The sequence below is a fragment of the Pteropus medius genome, unplaced genomic scaffold, assembly GCF_902729225.1.
Source record: "Pteropus medius unplaced genomic scaffold, Ma_sr-lr_union100, whole genome shotgun sequence".
NCBI lineage: Eukaryota > Metazoa > Chordata > Mammalia > Chiroptera > Pteropodidae > Pteropus > Pteropus medius.
In genome coordinates this window covers 18957748-18972636 of record NW_024354875.1, presented here as the reverse complement: position 1 = coordinate 18972636, position 14889 = coordinate 18957748, and the positions used below count along the sequence as shown (strand labels likewise).

The following is a 14889-nucleotide window of genomic DNA, read 5'->3' as shown; positions in this document are numbered from 1 at the left end:
TAATAAAAATAAAATTTATATTTTATAGATAATTTGTATTAATATGCTAAAGGAGAGTTACTCCCAAAGGAATATGAATTTTAAAATGTTGAGATATGTTATTTAGTGTCTGGTAGGCAAGTGTGAGGTTGGTGTTTTTTGTTCTTTTGCAAGGGACCATTTTAAACAACCTCAATTTAGCACATCTGGGAAGTTTAATCCACCTATGTCATTAAAAGATCTAGAAAAAGATGGGTTTCCTAATTCTATAAAAGTTATCCTGGACTCTGCACACCTTCCTGAGAATATATGTAACTAAATAATTGCAGAATTAAACTCATATTTTATTTTTAATTGCTAAAAGATGAGTATAACATAGTAATCCAGGCAAAGATGATCCACCAGAACACCAACTGCTAGTGACTTAGCCAGAGAATATTAGAAATAAAAATTTGCAATCGTGTGTAACCACCTGACCACCAGTAACTTAAATATAAAATATAAAATAAATGAGTGCTGTTGAGTGTCAGAGTAATCTACTCAATTCAATTAAGAATTACCATTGAAATTTAATGTAATTAATTATAAAATTTTTAAGCTATTTACTTATGCTAAAATTAAATAATGAAATGGGGGCACTCTGAAGAATAACAAGATGAAAGTAGGTATGATAAAGCCTCTGTGTGTACCTGAGTCATGTTTGCTTCATATTTAGTACTCTTACATCAAACAACTCTCAGCTAACTTTTGAGAGTAAAAATTCATACATCTTACATGAGTGTTCTTGATCATTTGCACAAATTTGAAAAATGTTGAAATTTTCTACTTTGACTAGTTCAACAAATCTTATTTGATAAGCGATTCAATCCAATTGGAGTAGAATGTACTAATGGAAAATTTCAGAATATTGCTGTAGTTCCACACACACAAAGTGATTAGACTGAACCTACACATGCTTTGTTTCAGGGAAAAGCAAAAACTAGATGTGTAAATAATTTTGGTATCTAAACCCTAGAAGGTGGTGATTATTCTGTGAATAAATCTATATTAGAACTTAAGATATATTTATTCATTCTAACAATACTTGGAAACTACCCAGATTTGATAATAATAAAATTATTTGAAGGGTTTTATCTGAAATAGCTGCTGAATTGCCAAAGACTCTGAGGACACAACAATCACCCTTACTGTCAAAGTCAATATTTTTGTAACATTAAATAAATATATATTGATACCATCTGCTTATTAACTTCATGGAGCATGACTACATTCAAGAAAATTGGAAATAATTACTGTAATTGGAACCGGTATAATCACATTAATAGATTTATTTAAAATTTAACTGTTATAGCTGATACTTTTACTTATACTCCATGGATAAAAATAAGGGGAGTTATCTGATTCTGCCATTCTGCTCATGCTTATTGCACAAAGAAATCATTGACTACTTTAAAATAAAAATCATACATTTTATTAAACTCAGACCTAAATCATTCAATAAATATTTCTGGGGCACCTACAATGTATTAGGCTTGGGAGAGTCTGCTTTAATAAAAAAAATAAAAAATAAAAAAAATCAGAAAAGCCGTAAAGGTTAAGACAAACAGATTTTACTTCGATGATTAAATTCTTTTTAAAATATGTTTTTTGTATATCAATGGAGTTGAAACATGTAATAGTCTAGTAGAAAACCTTTACAATGTATATAACAGACAGATTAATCATCAGAATACAGAAAAATCTGTGAATACATAGAAAAAGAACAAAAAATATCCAATGGTAAAATAAACAAAGGATACGAATGAAAAGAAGAAATCCAAATAAAAAATGGCAAAAAAAAAATTTTTCATGCTAGTAGTAACGTGAGAGAAGAAACAGTATATATATGTAAATATAAGTAAACATATGCATATATGTACACATATACATATGTGCACAAAAATTTAAAAAATAGATAATCTAGAGTGTCGATAGTATACTGTTAGTGAGAGTAATAATTGTTATAGTTTTTTGGAAGGAAATTTTGAAAATACCTACCAAAATATTTGTATACGTATCCATTGATCCAATGAATCTACTTCTATGACTATATCTGGCTAATAATAACAGAAATATCTAACACTAATGAGTGCTTAATATTCACCTGACATTGTTATAAATGCTTTATACATTTTTTTTATTTGTGTCAAAAAATTCCATGTGGAATGTCTTATTATTATAATCTTCATTTTACAGTAAGGAAACTACAGAGAGGTTAAGTACAGAGAGGTTACATGGAGCCAGGATTTGAACTAATCCAGGTAGTTTGCCACCAGAGCTCTCTTTCTTAATGCTACAATGCTACTACATTTTTCAAAAATATCTTCTCAGGCTCACAAAGATATCATTACAAGAAAAGTTTCTGTAGTTTTTTTTATTATAGCGGACAACAGAAACCTGACTAATGCTTGTCAATACTGGTTGAGTAGATAAACTTAGATAAATATAATACTATTTAGCTTCAAAGTAGAATTATATAATCCTATGTGAACTATATATACAACATTGCAGGACATATTAAGTTAAAAGAAAGGAGAGCAAAACAGTACCTATTATATGATCTTATTTACTTATATGTGTGTATATATGTGCATATGTATGCAAATGTACAGAAGGATTTGAAGGATACACATCAAATGCTTAGTGGAGGGTTATTTTGGAGAAGGCAGGCACTAGTGATATATATATATATATTTTGCCTCCAACATGTGTAACAAAATAAGAAAAAAAAAAGCAGACTTAAGTTTAATGAACTCCAAAAATCAAACCAAACAAATATATAGAGAGAATTACATTATTTATACAGCTTACTGGAGAAAAGGGATAATTTAACAATGCGTAAATCCTACAACGGGAGAAATATGGGGAGCCATTGGAGTTCTTGTGGAAATTATATCAAGTCTGATACATGAATGATAAATGTAAGTAGATGATGTTATTTCATGCAGAGGTGGCAACATCCATTAACATGTCAAATATTGTTTTAGACATAGGCAAAAACCGAAAAGTAGAAGAGCGCACGTCAAAGTTTTGGACTTGATTATAGTTCCACATGGTTGTTATATGGAATGCTGTGGTTGAAAGTGTAGGACAAAAGGCTGGAAAACTGGGCAAGGACCAGATCACATGGACTTCTGACTGTGTGTTAAGTCATTAAAGGGTTATTAGGTAAGTGAAAGAGCAAATGAGATTTACTTTTAGGAAGGTTGTCCGGCAGCACTGTAAGAGTGGGTAAAACATGCATAAGTTATGAGGTGAAGACACCCATCAGACTGATCAGGAGGTTATGGAGATGCAAGAAGAGTATGAGAATGATAATTGAATGGATTTGAGAGAACTTAAAAGCAGAATAGAGATTCATCTGATTTTGAAGCTTATGAGTGAGAAGTAGGAATCAAGGAAAATGTAGGCAGTTCACATAAATACCGCTTGTAATTCTCGACAATGTGTTCCGTATTACTAAGCACTTAATCTTATTTTTCATTTAAACTATTTAATTGTGATAATGTGGACAATTCACTCTTTAAAGGCAAAGGCAACATCTTATCTGTGTTGGTATCGCATAGTGCAGATACATATCACAGATCTAAAAATACGAATAAACACCCATAAAATACCAATAAAAACATTAACAACAAAATTGACATGATGCCTTAAAGAATTCAAAAGTGTTTGACTGTAGCAAGGAAAAGCAGTTGTCTGTCTACTATACCAAAAATATTGAATATAGTTAGCATCCTTTATTTCAACAGTTAACATTTCAAAGTATCACACAGATAAATGAATCATGCATTATACAATATAGCATATTAAAATGATTTAGAATTTCCCTTCTAGTATTGTATTCATTCAGCGATACCATGGTTGGCGATACTGAAAAAGAATTAATTAAATAATAAATATTCAAAATTCATAGGTAAAAATGTACTTTACTTTAGGAAGCACTTAACTCTCTTCAGATGAATTCATGTTAACTCTACCAAAAACTGGTATCCCTGAATTGTTAAAAAAAAAAAGTGCATGCTACAAATTTCTGCTGGGAACATCAAAACCTGTGCTTATGACATCATCCTGGAACTACATTTCTATGACTTATAAAAGAAATTAGGCCCTACACTCAAAGAGCTGATTGTTAAATATTGTAGCTTTAAAAAAATCAACACGCTGCAAAACATCTGTATTTTATAGACACAAATTTCAAGAGATAGAAATGATTACAGGCCTTTAATGTTAATAAAGATGCAGAGATGCTGCTAATAAAGGCTACTTTATTTTTAAAAATGTTTTTTAAAAAAGTCTACCTTTAATGAGCTGATTTTTCTAAAGCTTTTTTAAAAGGTTAACAAATAGAGAGTTAACTTTCAAAATAAGTTCAAAGATCCTTCTCTAAATGTGCGTTTTTTGTTTACCTGGAACACAGATCGAAATACTACAACATTGCCAAAGGAAAATAAGCCGTTTTCCTAGTTATGTATAAACATCTTTAAAAGTATGTTTTGGGGGTCTTTCAATTTTATTATCAATTTGTTTTTGCTAAAAAAAAGAGCACAAGCTGTCCATTAAGAAAAAGAAGAAGAGCAACTGGAGTTTATGTAAGAACAGCTGCTTCTATTCTCCATGTGAATTGATACATAGACATCTCCCTCTCCAAAGAAAGAAAATTAATATTTTTAGAACAGTCAGCATTTCTAATATATGGTTAGTGTGACTACAAAGTTCTTAAGCTTTTTACCTGTTACCAATAGGAAAAGAATGTTACCATTTATAATGGGTTGTTCTGTGAAGAGTGGTGTCTGCTTACATCACATCACGTCAAAAGATTTGCAATGACAATTGGATTGGCTTAAGCTGAAACAGCCCAATTACTAGTAAAAACTGCCTCAGGCTTGAAGAGGCTACAGGCTTTAAATATCTATGATATTATGGTATGTGCATCCTTGAAAAGACAATCGAAAAGTGAATAAGACAAATGTTGAAAATGTACTCTTCAGCATCATTTCAATGTATTTCTACATTTCATCCATATACACATTTAGAAGGCAGGATTAGACCCTGCCAACTCTATCAACATGGCCAATGGCTAACGAGCACTGGCCAAGACAATTAGGACATATAGTAAATATTTTTTAAAAATCAGATAAAATTAATTCATACCTTCAGTTTTTTTATACATCCATTTTGACTATAAATTAATGGGAGTCTTGAGAAAAATCAAAATCAATGTGTAGAAAAGTAATCTTATTTTAAGTTTATGGGCTCTTGCATTATGCTGCTTTATTAGAGAATGAGATTACTTGCCTAAATTGTGCCTGTTAGATTTTATATTAGTCCTAGAAGGGAAGATTATATTACTGTGTGTGTCTATGACTATGGTAGAATCATAAAACCCTAAGCACATGGATAAGCCAATGGAACCTTCTTTTCTGATGGCAAAATGAGAGGAATCACATTCCAGATATATGAAGAGGACCTTTATTTACCTCTCTTTTGTCAGTGGATCCTTAACCAGGAATTGGATCAGAGAGGTGGGACAAAGGCTTCTGATTTGCTGCAACAATTGTGAAGAGATTTCCCAATACAGACCAGACATCCATGAAGAATTCAATAGAAAATAAGAAATAAAAGTGGCTCCTTTTTAAAATTCATTCATTCATTTAGTCATTTATTCATCTTTTTAATTATTCGGCCCTTATTTTTTTCAAGGATTACACAGCAATAGAAAAGATACTAAGCACTGGAAATACAAGTCTCTGAACTACTTTGGATATAGAGATAATAATAAAAATGAAACAACAAGATACAGATTGATAATGGATTAGCCATAGTGTCAAAACCTACAGGAAATACTCTTTCTAGAGAGGAAGAATGCCCAGTTGGAGACGGACCGTAGCATTCCTGAAGTCAACCAATAAAGTGGGTAAGTATTTCATAAAGCATATTGAAAGGAAGCAATGTTGTCAGAATTCAATTCATAAAGGCTCCATACTTAAAAATTTCATAAATCATAAAGGCTCAGTACTTAAAACTTTAGTAACTACATAGGTGAAGAATAAAATTTAGTTTAGAAGTTCTCGTGAAAAAAATGGGAGTCTCTTCACAAAGCATCTTGGAAAAATTAAAAGATACCTTGAGGTGCTTCTAGAAAGTAACATAATTTCCTTAACCAGACTATTACTGCAGTTCAGGACAATTAAACAGAGTTCAATAGAAACTTTTAGAGTTCTTCATAAATATTTGTGTGTATAATTCTCAGTATGAATATGCATGCATGTATGCCTCCAATCTTCCCCAATACCACTTTCTCTCTTTATAAACTTACCTGTTATCAAGATGAAGAAAAAAAGCAAAAACAATTATAGACAGTAGAAAAGAAATCCAATATTTTTATTTTAAGAGTAACAGAAACCATCAGTAATGACTAAAATCGTTATCCAGTCTGAAGAAGCTAGACAGATTCCTGATTACCTCAATACAATCCACTTTATCTGTTTTTGAATGATTCAAAAACTGTCTAGGGCTAGAATTTTTTTTAGACATCCAATGGTAGTTTTTGGGTTTCTTCCCTTCTTTTTCCACTGAGAAGCAATTTCATGTTTTATGTTTTTGGTTTTCTCTCTTTGTTCACACTACAGCAGGCAGGTTCCATGCTCAGCAATGCTGTCTCTGAGACATATATAAGCATAAATGCCCTTTAGGAAATTCCTAAATGTTTTTAGCATATTCCCCAAATATCCTTTCTCTGCTTTCCAAAGTACCTTTTTGGATTTAAATGAGCCCATTTTTATAAGAACAATAAATTTCCCAATGATATTTATTGTAATGTAAAAACTACAGTTTCCAGAATATATAAACAATCCCCATTGAGCAATATAGAGTCATTAGTTCCAGATAGCAGGTGTTCTTTATAAGCCTTTAACTCTAAAGTTTGTCATTTCATTACCGTTTGAGAAATGGTTCCACTGTTTATCTGCTGTTTTCACTCAATGGAAAATTATAGAAAAGACCAACATCACTTTTTACAAATAATATTCATCATGGGTGAATATAACACAGATGGTTTTAATTATTTCAATTACTTATATTTCTAAAAGTAAGTTGCATACAATCACATGTACATTTCTTTCTTCTATTACTCTTTTCTTAATATTTGAGTTTACAAGTAATGACTTGAATTCAAAAAATATTATCAAAAGAAAATGAAAAGGTTGTATAAATGTCACTGCCTTGCTGTGAATTTTACGTACTCTTGCTGAACTCAACTCTATGAACATCTGGACTGAGTTTCCACTGTAAAGGGAAATACATCTGTGTGTGAAATAATGTGACTGGCAACAGCTTCTTGACTTAGAAGAGGCTTGAAAATGTTTCGAAAAAGTCCTTCCCTAATCACACATTTATACATGCTTTCCTTTCATTTTTCTTTTCTATGCAGTAATGCTGGATCTTAAGGAAGTTCATATTGTTCATTCCCTTCTTCATCTATAAAAAGAGTTTTCACAGTCTCATAGAAACTTTCAGAAATCAGAGTATGCCATTTAGAACTCAAACACCCTTTTCTAAGTCATATAATAGGTTAAAATGTAGAATATAGAATGTGTGCATGGATTTTTGTTTTTTATGGGTTACGTAATAATGTCGTTGTGACCATAAGACATACACATTAACTATCAAAAATAAAACATTAAAATATATTCTACCAATGCAGTTGAATTACTGTTATATTAATTTATGCTTTGGTCTCTTTGTCTAGACTCTGAGATCTTAAGGCAATCCTGTGTCTTGCTCCTGTTTGTATCTTCTCATAACATTTCATTTTTTTTCCTTAAAAAATAATGTAATGTCTCAGAGATTTTTTTTAAAATAAGTAATATGGCTGTTGGAGAAATACTATAAAATTATAAAGAATAAAATCACAATCATGCCACCAGCAAAGGGATTTTCTCACAGTTTTTTTCTTTTTAAATGACATTTTAAATTCTTTAAAGAAATTTTTACTACTTTATTAAAATTTATTTTATTTAAAAATTCTTTTCAAATAATTTTTAAATATAAATGTGTTATAAAAATTTAGAAAATACAGAGAAATGTAAGGAAAAGCATAAAATAACTCATGATCCCAACACGCAGTGATAGCTAGCCTACATTTACTTTCATGTTTCCATATCTATTTTTTTCTGCAGCTAAGGTAGGATAACATTTTATTGTCTCATATTATGCACTTTCACATATCTATTGATGAGTAATTTATGTCATTAAATAGTCTTTAAAAATAAAAATTTTAATTTCTGCTTAATTTTCCATCTTGTTGTTGTAGATCATGTAATCTTTTTCCACTCAGATATTTTTTTAAAAAGGGCAGTAGAAAACATCTCTGTTTAAACATTATCATAATTTTTTTTACCAACTTAGCCAGATTTATTTGTGAAACAAGGAAATAGAGGCTTACTTTTCTTTAAAATATGTTTTTTTTTTAATTGACCTGACATATGCTAATTAAATTTGGATTGTTTTGTTGTGTATTGTGTATTGTTTCCTCCATTTTTCTACCTTAATACTTGTGCCAGGAAAGAAACAAAGAAAAAGGAATATTTAAGCATTGAGATCAGTACAGTTTTTCTTATTTTAGGTGAAAATTGACTTTACAGTACAACTTTCTCAAACATGATTTTTTTTTTTTTGCTACATTATGGTGATAAACCACATTATATTTAAACTAGTAGAATAGTAGCAATAATGAAACACTTCTAAAGCATGTTTAAAATTTTATTTTCCCTGTAGAGAAGGAAAAATATTAGAATTGTTTACCTGGGGATATGATATAAAAGAAATCTTTAAATTCATCCATCCAAACTTCTGCCAGCCTCCTGTTGTTCTTGTTGATGACATGACCAGTGCCACCAGGAAAAGTGTATGGAGTTGCTTTCCGGAAAACGTGACCAACATGGGAGCAAGTCACAATCTCCAATGAGCCTCCGCATTGCCAAATCTGGAAAAAGGAGAAATTGTTGTATAATAATCATTGTAGATAATGCAGCAATATTGTCTGAGAAGCAGCTGAAGCTAACTAAGACCAAATCTTCAGATCATGTGTGGTTCAAGCAAACATCAGGCGAAAGCAAAATTTAGGACTAGTATACTTAGATTTGGAAAAGGATTCTAATTTGAAAGAACTATACATTTAAACATTGTAGCATTATAATTATGGAAGTAAGATGTAATTATTTTTATGTGCCATTACTAGACTACTTAATTTTCAATTTCTGGTAGTTAATTGCTGTTTAGAAGATAATTGGTATCCAAAATCTGCTGTGAATGAATGAGTTTGTACATGTTAGGCATTATAGTCTATAACTAATAATTTGATTTGAAGAAAAATCAATCTGTGATACTGCATCCATCTGTAATTTTAAATGACAATTCCCAGTTGTCTCTCTCCCCTGTATATCCGGGCTTTGGATATGTTATTATTGATATTAAAATGTGCTAAGACCCTTGTACATTTGCTCAACATTTACACATCCTTCGAAGCCCATTTCAAAGATAATTTATTTTTAGTGTTTGGATTTAGTACTGTGTAACATTTGTACTTTAAGCATGCTGTTATGAAGAATTGACTATACTATTGTAAGCAATTATTTACTTCACTATTACTCCTTAAAAATGATAAAATCTTGGAAGATATGCTGTATATTGCTAGGTATCCCAGATTTACTGTGTAGTTGAAGTGACATATTAAGCACCCATAAAACATTCATTTCTATAAAATTCTACAGTACAGCCATAGGTTATACTAATAGTATGTGTGTATGTATGTTTTATATAGATAGAAATGGTGTCTATATATTACATAAATGTTATACAGATATGATTTATATCTACATATACTAAACACACTCATATAAATTTATTATATACACATAATATATTACATATGTGCTACCGTTTTTATCCCAATAAATAAAAGTCATAGTTATTGCTATATGCAATTGGAAGGAATTGGTTATATACTGTAACTAACATTGTTCTTATTTTAAGGAGAGTTGCTTATGTTTAAAGAAAAAATTTTCTCTAATTGGTCCCTCAAATAATATTCATCCTAGAATAGGGCTGCTATTGGGCTTGGTAGTAGTAAGAGACACTCATTTTTATCAGAAGATTAAAGATGCTAAATAACAAGTTATATATATCGATGATGGTTTGCATATTATATATACAATCTATTCTTTCTCATTTTCTAATCAACTAAACAGTATAATGCTAACAAAAGAGATGTTCCAAGACAACACTGAAATGATGGAGCAATATAAAAGAAGAATGGAATCCACAATTCACCTCAAAAGACAGATATTTCATTCTTATATAACCAAAGTGTTAAATTAATTGGCAACTTTCTCATCTTTCTAGCATGAAATCTATAAACCTTCTTGTAATTAAACAAATCTTTACATTTTTTCCTTACTATTAACATAGAGGAAGTTGATCTTTTTCCAAGCAAAGACAAATCAATATTTGTATGTCAGTCTAGATCATATCCCTAAGTCTATCTTAAGGACTTCACTGGTTTGGTCCTCTCTTTGATCTTCTCCTGAAACAACAATGGTTTCCCTCATTACTAGATTATGTGTATTTCCACATACTCTCTTACCTTTCAAATACATTAAAAATAAACAAATTTTCAAAATTATAAAACACAACAAAAACATTATCCCTTGGTTCATATTCCCATTCAAAATATCTCATTTTTATGTTTTCCCTCATTGTAAATTAACATAAAAGTTGTACTGATATATGTTGTTTCCTTACTTCAATTTTCATCCATTTTTCTACTCATTGTGAAATGTTGTTTATCTCTACAGCCCCCACCCCCCCCACAAATTGCCATGGTGAAAATCATAAATTTTTCCCTTAATGAATATCTAGTAGACTCCTTTCTTGGATTCTCTTGCTTTCTTTCCTACTACTTTATTGTTCATATGTTTTCACTGTAAATTTCTGTTTAAATGCTGGCCTTCATCTTTCCTTATTTATTAGCTAGGTGGACTTCTTTGTTCTTATTACTTTACATATGATCTGAATGCTCACAACCTCAACAGTGACATCTCAGCCCAAACCTCTCCACTGGGATTCAGACTTGTGAATCCAAACTTCTACTTTATTCTTCTTTTTACATATTTCAGCGACATCTGCATAAACATGTCTGAAGTGGAATTGTTGATTCATCCCTAATTTGTCAGCCAGGTCTTATTATCTTTCAGTATTTTTTTTTAATCATCTGTAAATGGTGAAAGGTGCCACCATTCACCCAGGTAGTCAATCCAAAAAATAAAAAACAAAAAAGAATCTAGAGGTCATCACTGATTTTTCATTTTCTTTCATCTCTTATATTCAATCCTAGTGGTGTTATCTATAAAATAATTCTGAGTATATCCATCTCTCCCTGTCTCTACTGCCACTATCCTGGTCCTAATCACCAACATCTCTTGTCTGTCAGTTGCAACAAACTCTTGTCTTGCTGCTTTTACTGTTGCTCTACTATAATTTTTTTCTACTGAGAAATCAGTGGTCTTTTAAAACTTTAATCATTTCATTTTACTTTCCTGCTTAAATCCTTCAGTGATTTCTCATTTCAGTGTGAATATAAGCAAAATCGTTCACCAGGACCCCTAAAACACTACATTATTCTTTCCTTCTGTCAATAAACACTGGTGATATTGGCCCTCTGCCATTTCCTAGAATAAAAAGTGCATACTCTTTCACACACCAAACCCTCAACATATGCTTTCTCTATACCTGGAATACAATCTTGTCTGCCCTTGACCTTACTGCTTCTTTCCCATACTTCTCATCTCAGCTAAAATACCACCTCATCAGAGATCTTCCTAATTGCCGTATTTAACATGGCCCACCCATTATTTTCTCTAGTAACACCCTGTTTATTTCCTTCATTGCTCATCACAATCTGCAATTTATTTGTTGGCTATGCACTTTTCCCCTCAACTAGAATGTGGACATTAAAAGGGTAGTGAATATATCTAGTCAAAGTTGTATCCCAGAGCCAAGCATGATGCTTGTTACACAGTAGGTGTTACCGCATGTGGGTTGAATGAAGAACTGCCAACTCAAAATTAAGTACCGAGATTAACATAAAAAAGGCATCCCTGGCAGAATGATAAGATTTAAATAGACATATTTTGGAGGCATTTTAAGTTGTATTTTTTAAGGAAATATTCTTAGGATCAAACTAGGCAGAGTAGTTTAGTAAAATGACATGCAACCACTGTTAGACATGCCTCGGGAATTGGGGAAGTTCTTTGGAGGTCACAACAAACAAACAAACATTAGAAATGATTGATGGTTTATGAGAAACAATGTTGCTAAATAATATAACCTTAATTTTTAAGGTCTTATCAAAGTAATGATTTAGCTAAACTCATACTATCTCTTAACAACATGATTTAGGTAAGTACTCAGGGTCAGGAATTGTACTATGATCAGGCCATTCAATAAAGAGACCCAGATTCAGAAGAAATAGCATATGACATGTTATACTTGAAAGGAAATTAAGATCTTCCCTTTATTGTGAGGGATGCAGTGTTAGTGGTGCTTACTCTCCTCTTCAATGGATTAGACGTGAGTGAAGAGTTTCCTTCTTTCTTCACACAGTCATAAAAGAGAACTAGGTTATTGAAGGAGAGACTAGCATTTCACTCCCTGCTAGATATTTACTGAGCAGGAAAATTAACAGACTACCGTAGTGCTGCCATCGGAACACAACAGAATACAGTGAGTGAGTATGTGAGAAAGCCTCAAGTGTGGGGAAAAGCATGACCCTAATAAAATGGGGACCACTTCTGGTCTAGAGAATCCTGAAGGTGAGTTGGAGCTTATTGGACAGCTTCTTCCAACAGAATTAATAGGTCTAGTTACGCAGTAACTCTGGGAGGGAGTGGTCTTTGGAAACAAGTATAGAAGACATTAGTTGTTCCCAAACTCTATAAATCACGGAATATACAAGAGAAAAAGTGAGCTTTGGGACTAGCAACATGGGAGATGAGCAAGGAGATATACCATGGAACTAAGAAATCTTTCAGGGTCAGAGAGAGAGACTAAGGTTCCCCTCTCCAAAAGTCCCTTGAACAACAGAGAAATAGGTAGTGAAACAGAGAAACTTTTAAGTAAACAATGAAACCTTGTATAGAAGACTATCACATGGATAAAGGCCACAGGTAGCGAGTACAGCCATACTGAGACAATAATAGGTCACCATCGTAAAACATGGTATAAGACTGCCATTGCTCTAGCCCTCTTGTTTGACTCTACACACTGGGAACAGGCAGCCCAGAAAGCACTTCCATTACCCATTCCAAGCACTTCTACAGCATGGACCTGGAGAGAGAGGAGAATGTGAGCTATGTATTGCTTATAAAATCGAAGCTTTAAACTGAATATTACTAGTATTTTTAATAATTGCAGGTGACCAGAATGCTATAGACACTGCCCCAAATGAAATTAGGAGTAGAAGGAAATATTCTTCAGAACCTGAAGCAGTGACTGGAATAAAAAACAAACAAACAAACAAACAAACAAAAAACAATGTTAAGTTTGTACCCCACTAAATTCAAACTGTACAGTAAGCTCTGTGGCATATAAACTAGTGATTGACAACTGTCCTCATGGTTCCCAATTTGCCTTTTTGCAATTATGGATTAGCACTGGGGTTGTGTAAGTGAGGGAACTTTTTCCATTCTGCCACTTTTTGGCCCTACCCTGGTTTGTAGGCTTACGGCTTCTATGCCCTAAACATGCACACAGAAGAGAGAATATTTAATTTAAAGTCTTTTAAAAGTTGAATTCCAATGGTCTCATTACTTTCCCTACAAATAGGCAAAGGGGAAGATATATGAAAGTGCTGATTTTTTGGTTATCTTGCTAACTTGCAATAAGATTTTGTGTTTACATGTATAGGCATAATGCCATTATCATTGTTGATTTACAAGACAGAAGGAAAACCTGTCCCTGACTTTGAATCTCACAGATGGAGGCAGTTCTTAAATATATTTAGGAGAGATAATAGAGGGAGTGGTAACTTTTCTATGGCTCAGTGAATATTGGCCTGTGTCTTGCTGTGAGACATAGTCTACTAAATACTAGAATGAGGGGAATACTTTTCTCATGGCCATCTGTGCTCATAGAATGTGTGGATACAGTCACATTGAATTTCCCAGGTAAAACCTCTCTCTTCTCAAAATTTACATGAAAATGAAAAGATCAAACTAGAAATATATAACATTATGCATTAATTAGAGTGATATCTGATCATGAGAATTCCCAGTTAATATAAAAACAAAACATTTAATTGACCAACTATTGACCAGATAGTCACCTTAGATCGTACTTAGATAGAAACAGTTCCCAGAACACAATAGGGTTAAATATTAAAGTGAAAAGAATTCAAAATGAGAGGAGTCCCCAATACTACCATGACAATTTCCCTTAGTGCACCTTCAACAAATATTTTGGAAGGATCAGAGAAAACAAGAAAAGAAAGAAATAAAGGAAGAGTATGACATAGTCATTAAGAACTTGGGCTTGGAAATAAGCAAATGGAAATATTCTAGTGACTGCTGCTTACTATCTACATATGCTGTGAAAATTACTTAAGTCTTCAAGGTCTTAATTTTCCCATTGGAAACAAGGGAAATAATAACCACTTCCTAAGATCCTAATGAGATTGTGTGTACCAAGCACTGTGCCTGACATTTCATGTGGGAAGAACTAGATTGTTATCTGTATATTACTTAACTTTTATTGTTGTTTGGGGAAACAAACATCTATAAATTAGCAGCATATTTTTGCTTCTTATAAACATTT

The 14889-nt window shown here is 32.1% G+C and overlaps 1 protein-coding gene across 2 annotated transcripts in view; it reads right to left on the bottom strand.

The window, feature by feature from the left end:
- GALNT13 (polypeptide N-acetylgalactosaminyltransferase 13) overlaps positions 1–14889 on the bottom strand; it is a 451827-nt gene that overhangs the window by 144097 nt on the left and 292841 nt on the right. For both annotated transcript variants that reach the window (XM_039855967.1, XM_039855968.1), the window contains exon 9: positions 8824–9004. In XM_039855967.1, the coding sequence (XP_039711901.1) occupies positions 8824–9004 (181 nt within the window). The remainder of the gene's footprint in view (positions 1–8823; positions 9005–14889) is intronic.